We start from the raw sequence: 8754 nt of genomic DNA, 5'->3' as shown, positions 1-8754 counted from the left end.
ATTTGACTATATTCTATTAATCATAGACAAAACTATAATTGATAATAATTAAGTTTTATAACTGATGGTATGGAGGTAAATCTAGAAGGAAAAGCCTCGATGTGTATTAAAATAATATCTGTAAAATCAAATAACTTCACTAACCAATCCTTCATATAGCAGGGTAGAATTAAGAAATTAAATCCGTATAAACTTGGTTGGTAATACTCTATTGTTTTATTAAAGGACATGATTGTTCCAACTTACCCGTGAAGATCATATCAAGTTCTACCATCATATTAAAAAGTTCACACCGATTGCGACTGTTGGAGTAATCTTTTACATCTTGAATTCTAGTTTGGAAATCAGTTACCAACGCAAATTAAGTCACTTATAAAATAAAAAATTGACATGAATTAGGATTCTCAATATGGCCTCTTTAAGACATCACATCATAAGCAGTAGGTACAAAATTTTCGGAGCTCTCTCGGAGCCATTTGTACGGAAGTTCTTTTTTTTCCTACCTAAGCTGATAGCCCTGAGTGGCTATTTTAGCGTAGCCTTAACTAGTAGGTGAGCTCACGGGGTTCAAGCCTGACATGTTGCTAACACGAACCTTAGCATGAGCCGTGCTTCGTAGAATCTACCATCGGATTGGAAACGCGACTCACTGAGAAGATCCGGTGAGAAACTCAGTGGGCTTTGTCTGTGGGTTAATTTACGAAGAACGATGACCGGTGCTTGAGGTACCTAAAAGCACCGTTAGTGGATCGGGAGGATCCGATATGATGGGTTTTGGGCGACGTCGACTGCTTTCTATTCTGTCCGCAGGATCGGGAATATAGTTACCAGCGGCCACGATGAGAGGGTTCTTGTGTCGTGCGGCTTTATCTAAGTGGCGCATTGATGCCGACTGTAGATACTTACTGATGGGCTCTAGGTCCAGGTCATCATGCAGGTCGATATTCCTGACGAACCACGCACGGGGCTCCGGCGGCTATCTAACAAAAACGGGAAACTCTTGTACTCAGATAATGGTCATAGACCCCAGACTGATAAAATAAAACTATGGCGGAATAGCGGAGGACGAGTAGCATAGATTACAGAACAAAATAGCATTCCACACTATTCAGTCATTCGAAATTTTATTATTATTTCATTCGTTCAGGGAACATGGCGGTGCTAGACAGGATGTGAAAAAGTTTTTGATTTTTTTCAGTGAACAGTTGCAAATAACTAGTTTCTTTTATATTCACAGAAGTTGTGTGGTCATTTAAAATTGAAACAAAGAAGTTGCGCAATTAAATGGACCTAATTGTTTTGCAATGAAAATTATAACTTCGTTTCTAGTGTAAAAATAATTGTGAGAAATATATCAGTTTATATCAGGTAAATGGTTGTTTTGTATGATTTCTTTAAACCCGAATCGCCTTCTTTTTAACCTTTGGCCCAAAAGTCACCTGTTGTCCTTCAATAGTAGAACAAAAAACTGTCATTTGCAGGTACCTGTGTGCCCCATTTTGGTTCGAAATCACTAGTAATTTAACATACGCGAGAGTAAAAATACAAATCTCATAAAATTTCAAAATCTCATCTTTTATTTTAAATGAAAGACTAACATAGATATATAAATTTGGATTAATTTCTTTGTGGATCACAATCACGTGTGGTCCAGGTCGTTATGGGGTCAATAACTGCTGACTAAGAATATTCTTTCTCCTTCTGATGATCATACCTAAATTTATTATATCCTGTCATTTAAAAACATGTATTATGTTTAGTAAATATCATACAATTTACTCATATATTATAACAGTCGTCTAACATGTGATTGAGCACTGGTTCATCCAAGTTTATCCAATAAAAAAAGACAACTGACTAGCACAGCAAATGCGCAAGGGAGGGTGTAGTAGAATTATAAAACAGTGCATGTGCATAGCAAAGCTAGTCAGGGCGGAGGATGCAGGGTGTGCGCAGGGAGAGGAGAGGGGGACCCGTTCGACAGTCAGCTGTGCAAAGTGTCATGTTGTCGAACCGTTTGCCGTTCGGTGCCGTGTCGTGAGAAGTGTCCTAAATTGCCTCCCCATTGATTTTACGGAATTTGGCTCTTAAGTTTTTCTAAAAATGAAAATTTAAACTCTTATTCGCATCAAAACATTAAAATATATAATCAGTGTTGGAAAGGAGATGTGAATGTAAGATATCCTTTTATCCACCCTTTAATAATGCATGGTAGTTTGCAACCATCTATCTAGCTCTTTTTACAAAAACGAAATTTTTTTAGAACTCTAGTTAGAAGAATATTTAGCATGCTGCAGGTATATCTTATCAATACCCATCTAACATTGAGTTGACATATTATGATCAATGCTCTAGATAATCACACATTTCTGAAATCTAGTTCCCCTTGTGTGGTATTTTAAAACCACAACTTGCCACTTGTACACATATAAAGATAAATGTTATGTAAACTATCTTAAAAACCACTGAATGTAGTTTAATTTATGAGCTAGGATATTTATTTGACTATTGTGTAACTAGTATTTTTGTACTTTCTTAATACAGCAATCAAACTTTCAGAAATTAATCTGAATATTTCTGTTTTTATTCTTGATTTCAAATATAAAAACTACCCAAGAAAATAACTATGCAGATTTTGCCTAAAACAAAAAAAATGTTTCATTTGTAAATTTGTATGCATGTAGTACCAATTGTTGTGCAATCACAGTTTTCAATAAAATTCTGTTTATGACTTTGTATTAGCCTTAGCCTAGCAATGCCGATAACAGCTTTATACATACTTGTTCTCACACAACATGGAACTTAATCAGTGTTTGATTAAAATTGTTGATTCATTTCCCGTTGTAAGTACAGACTACTGATTGTTTAAGTGGAATTATATTTTGAGTTGTAATGGTTTTTTTTTTTCTTGAATGTATAAAAGTTTATATAACCTATTTCATACAATAGCGAATGAAAGTAAATTATGGTACTATAAATATTTTAAATTCTAACTACATGTTTGTTTTTATTACTATGAATGTACAAAAACACATTTTCAACCAGAAAGTAATTGAAAATATGTAGATAAACTTTTTGCCCCATCAATATTAAGTACTCTTTGAGGGCTTGTCTTAGATTAAATAGATTTATTGATAGTGATGAATATCTTAGAAAATGTACAAACTGGATATAATATGTTTTTACTATCAATGAGGTTTTAAAGAGATACTGCCAAATGATTAACTTAAATAGTTGTCACACTTAATTGAAATTTTATTTTATAAAATTCTCCTGATAATATATTCAGAAATATAAAAATCTTAAATAAGAAGAAAAATAATACTCATTACATTAAACCCAATAGAAACATCACTCATGAGTTTCAAGGAATTGAATAGAGCCTAACCATAGCACTGTTAAATTTTGTGATAACCTATATGTCATGATAATGAATTTACATAAATAATAAATTGTAATCTAATATATGTAATTTCAGCACTCCGTGGTGGTCATGGCGACGCTCATCCAAGAGAATGGTATTAAAGAGCTGAGCAAGGGCACCCACGGGGTAGTGGCAAACCATGGCATATCCACACACAGTGTCCCAACACATATGGTGCCAGACCATGAATATTGCGAGACGACCGCACAGACTCCGTCTCAGCGACAGGCTATCACTGAGCTTGCACCGACACAGCCCGCCGTTGATGAAGAAGAGGAGACTCCAGAAATTGATATCATGATAAACAATGTCGTGTGCAGTTTTAGTGTTAAGTGCCACTTGAACTTGAGACAGATTGCATTGAATGGTGTTAATGTAGAATTTCGACGTGAGAATGGGATGGTAACGATGAAGTTGCGCCGGCCGTACACGACGGCTTCGATTTGGTCGTCAGGACGCGTGACGTGCACGGGCGCCACCAGTGAAGATCAAGCCAAGATTGCTGCTCGACGTTATGCACGCGCCTTACAGAAACTCGGCTTTGAAGTGCGCTTCCGCAACTTTCGTGTAGTCAATGTATTAGGAACATGTAGAATGCCATTTGGCATACGGATCATATCTTTCTCCAAAAAATACAAGGAAGCAGAGTGAGTATAAATTGAATTTTGTTTCATTAGCCTTGAATTTAAAAATACTTTTAAATTAAAAATAAACAATTATCTCACAAACGAAAGCATCAAATTACACAAATTTTAAGATATTAATAATATATTAATTGGACTTGTGATAAAACTTAGTTCATTACCCTTAATCTGCAAAAAATAAATATTACTTACATATGGGGACATAAAGTTAGATAAAAACAAGTTCATCTACCTCAAATACTCTTTTAAAATTTGGTACTATTATTGATTCTTACACCAAGATTCTTATTGGCAATTTGCCAAGGGAATGGTGAGGAGTTGCACTGAACTCTATTCCGGATGACAGTACTATTTTAATAACCTACAATATTATGTAGAATGAGTAGCTCATATTATACCGAATTTTATTAGCTTATTGTAATTTTTTTGTATTTTATTTTGTAGAATAGGTGAATGCACTCAGAGATCATATTGCGTAATGTAGTTACTGGATTACATTGACATCACATTGTGAAAACAACCCAATTTGATGAAGTCTTAATTCTATTGTAAAATAAATGTTCTACTCTACAAACCACGATGTATAACTACTTTAGTGCAAAAATAAATGTGATGTGAGACGGTGGTTCCTACTGTTGTTAGTTCACAATGCTCCACAACAACAATGTTGGTTCACTATAATAATATGCAGCATGCTAGTATAATAAATAATCCAAGACTTCTGCTGCCCGTGGCACTTTTGAATCCACTAGTCGCCTTTTGCAATCCCTACAGGAAGATATGAGATGTTGCTATTTTAAGTACACAGCCAAATAATTGGAATTTTATTCTCTAGACTTCTAAAGACTCATTTCAAGTTTAAAACTGACTTTATAATCCTGAGTTCCTTTAGCACTATTACTTTTCAACTCTGATATTATAAGCACAAATCTACTCTCAGTAGACACTTAAAATATAAAATATTTAAATGAATTAAGTTTTAAATAGATTACAGTATGAGATATTGTTGTGATTTGTTGATTTCATTTTGTGTGCCTTGTATGCTGCTAAACATTTAAGCATTCAAGCTTAAGGATCATCCTCAGGTCCTATTTTCTGTAGCCACTTAGTACCAAGTGGGACATGAGTTTTCTGTGCGTTTATGACAAGAAAGAATTCAGATAACAAAATTCCACAAATTTCCCTAAAAAAATTACTACCGACCTAATTTATATCTGCTATACATTTATCAACACAGCTCTTCATTATTTTATACAATTGTAAATTTTATCCTCTCTTTATTGGGCAAATTTGGGATTTTTTGTCAATCTTAATCAAAATTTCTAGTTTAATTTTTTTTTGTTTTACATTACAGCTATGAACCAGAACTGCACCCCGGCGTAACCTATAAACTGTACAATCCTAAAGCGACACTAAAGATATTCTCCACTGGTGGTGTGACTATCACAGGTTACATAAATTTTTAATATTAATTTTTTATTTTAACTAAAAAGAGATGCTGAACAAATTTATATAAAATTAGCTGTACCCGTCCGCTTCGCTAGGGAATTTAAAAGTAACATTATTGTTTCTCACCCCCACAAAGATTCTCATTATTAAGGCCCCCGCAACTGGTGTAGGAAGTCCAACACTCTTATAAATATTAGCCTATCCGTTAAGTACATGTATTTTCTACATGGATACCAAGTTTCGAGTTAATCTGATGCATGGTTCAGTAGTTATAACAGAACATCCGTAAAAAGCACTGTAGAATTTATACTATAGATATGTAAATTATGAAATTAATTATACTGAAGCTTTTTAGATAATTACTGAAAGTAAGCTCATTTCAATTTCTTTAAGTCATTAAAGTAATAAAAATCTCTTTTTCCCTTGACAATGAATCATGTAGGATCTCACAATTTTGTCCTGGGTGCATAATTGTGACATATCCCCTTGTGGGCTATATGAGTCGACTATTATCAAAGCCGGCAATCTCACTTTTGGATAATTATTGGTAAATCAGAAAAACGAATTATTGACTTTGTATTCCATTGGCAGTCACAAAACTCTTCGGAACGACATCTTAGATAAATAACAGGTTAACTATTAACCTTTATTTAATGCAGGTTTTGAACTGTATTCTTTGAAGGAGACAATTATATTCAAATCAATCTGTATTGACATATCAATAACATTTTTTTGTCCAAATGCACAGATTGCCACCTTTGTTAATAGACGACTCATATAAAATAACAAAGTTTTTACGTTACAAAATGGCTCTCTGTACTATGATTTGAGTGATCCCAATATTTGAAAATTAAAACCGACTCTCTGATATTCTTTCCTATGGGTAGTGATAATAGGCTAAGATAGGTAATTATTTAATAAATAAGTAAAGTTAAAACTAGAAATTGTAGAACTAAAATTCCAAAAAATAAAAATATGAACTCAATCTTAAGCCTCTGTAATAGATACCATATTACCTATTAATAAGTTAACAAACAGTAATAATATATGCTGAATATATGCAAATGAAACTGATACTATTAAGCAAATCGGTTTTCCCTCAATAATAGTCAACAGGATTCTGTGTGTTATTTCAGAGATAGAGTAAGACTATGCTTAGTCATTTACCAAAATAATGTTTTAGTTGACCTCGGTAATGGTAGGTAAGTTGAGGCTGGGTTACAGAACCACCATCTAACCAGTGAGAGAAGTCTAGAGCTTTTTAACTCAATGGTGCTCACAATCGGCTTCACGTTAAGTAATTATCAATACCACCTTGAATGAAGACTGGAATTATACTCCAAAAGGATGTGCCACCATTTGAATCGGACTGCGAGATTGCTTCGCGGTAGAATAGGCGTGCATCCCAAATATCAGTTCACTAATACACAGCCTGTTTTTGTTTGGGAAAAGAATTATCATAATGTTGCAGAAGCACTAAAATAATATTCTTTTAGTTATTGTTAGAATATATATTATATATTTATACTGGCAGTAGGACCTCTTGCGAGTCCGCACGGGTAGGTACCACCACCCTGCCTATTTCTGCCGTGATGCAGCAATGCGTTTCGGTTTGAAGGGTGGGGCAGCCATTGTAACTATACTGAGACCTTAGAACTTATATGGGTGGTATGGTTTCAGTAAGGGTGGGTGGGGGCAGCTGTTGTAACTATACTTGAGCCCTTAGAGCTTATATCTCGAGGTGGGTGGCGCATTTATGTTGTAGATGTCTATGGGTTCCAGTAACCACTTAACACCAGGTGGGCTGTGAGCTCGTCCATCCATCTAAGCAATAAAAAAAAAAACGTTACAGAAGCATTAAAATAATTTTCTTTTAGTTATTGTTAGAATAATACGAATATGGTTTGACAGCCCGTAGCGTGAACGACGTGCAGTCCGCGGTGGAGCGCATCTTCCCGCTCGTGCACGAGTTCCGCAAGCCGCGCTCGCCCGCCGACGAGGAGGCGCTGCGACAGAAGCGAGCGGCGCGACAGGCCCCGCCCCCCGCCGCGCCGCGCCCCGTCCCGCCCCGCGCCGCCCCCGCCGACGCCCTCAACCTCGTCACGCTCTCGGACGACGAGGGCGCCGCCGCCTGGGAGTGACGCGCCCTCCGTTTGGCATCCAACCGATGACTGACGGTTGATAGTGTTATCGCGTGTGACTTGTCGGCGACCTGTTCGGTTCATGCCAAAGATATTTATTAGGGAGACGCTTCGCGCTCGGCCGGGCCCCGCCCGCGCTTCTTCGCTCTTCGTCTTCGCGAATTTATCGTTTGTCGCTCCCGTCACCTCTATAGTGTACGTAGATGGAAATCTTATCGTTTGCGTCGAAACCAAAATGATGATTGTTCGTTAACTAATATTGATGTTCGTGAAATAAATCTCGATGAGGATACTCAGTCTCGTTTTTAATTTGCCGCTGTGAAGATTTTGTAGTGATTTTAGTGTTCTATGGAATTTGTTTAGAGAATGAGGACTGAATGATTAGACAATAGTCAATTGTAAATACTGAAAGCTTGGACATTATATGTTTAAATAATAAAAAAACTAACGTGTTTCATTGCTTTACTTACAAACTCTTAAAGGTTCAAACTTGAATGCTATTCACTAATATTATTTCTGTTGCGTTTTGAAAAGTAACAGATCTTTGTTATCTTCCATAGCCTATATTAATATTAGTGTCTATCAACAAAAATAACGTTTCAAAACCTTACACCTCAAATTAGGCTTCATTTAAAATTAGAATGTCCAGTACCAATTCTGGCTGATTTTCAGTTTCAAAGACCAATAATTTCAACCGAAATAAATGTCAAAAAACTGTTCTGCTATAGTGGATAACTTACCAATAGCGTCTTTTTTATTGTATTTCCAAAGGCAGACGAGCCTGCCGGTCAGTGGTTACCGTCGCCACAGCGGATGAAATCTGCTCCGGTGGTAGGTAAATGGTGCTTTTTAAAAATAAGATTGCAGATTTTTTTCAAATAAGAGCGTTTCCTGGGTCTTAAGTACTGACGCTAGTTCCAGTTAATTATTAAAACTTTTATTATTGTATTTACTGGTCTTATGTACTGTGTAAACTCTTTTTATTAATTCAAAAGTAACGTCGCCGCGACTAATATTACCAAGGCAAAAATATAAAAGTGACACATACACATCTAGATTGCAACAAGATGCTATTTTTTATATAATATATAAATCT

At 35.8% G+C, this 8754-nt stretch overlaps 1 protein-coding gene across 2 annotated transcripts; it reads left to right on the top strand.

Moving 5' to 3' along the window:
• The first annotated feature begins 1079 nt into the window (after window positions 1–1079).
• Window positions 1080–7948, top strand: LOC101739652 (TATA box-binding protein-like 1). Of its 2 annotated transcripts, none has more exons than XM_012694615.4 (4): window positions 1080–1368; window positions 3479–4071; window positions 5423–5517; window positions 7429–7948. In XM_012694615.4, exons 2-4 carry the CDS (start codon window positions 3494–3496, stop codon window positions 7656–7658), a joined length of 903 nt encoding a protein of 300 aa, XP_012550069.3. In that variant the 5' UTR covers window positions 1080–1368; window positions 3479–3493; the 3' UTR covers window positions 7659–7948. The 2 variants fall into 2 exon arrangements, with proteins under 2 accessions (XP_012550069.3, XP_037866557.1); XM_038010629.2 differs by lacking the exon at window positions 1080–1368 and adding an exon at window positions 1622–2174.
• The last annotated feature ends 806 nt before the right edge of the window (window positions 7949–8754 follow it).

Source organism: Bombyx mori, chromosome 4, assembly GCF_030269925.1.
Source record: "Bombyx mori chromosome 4, ASM3026992v2".
Classification (NCBI taxonomy): domain Eukaryota; kingdom Metazoa; phylum Arthropoda; class Insecta; order Lepidoptera; family Bombycidae; genus Bombyx; species Bombyx mori.
Note: the sequence above shows the minus strand (reverse complement) of the source record. Positions and strands in the feature narration are given on the sequence as shown.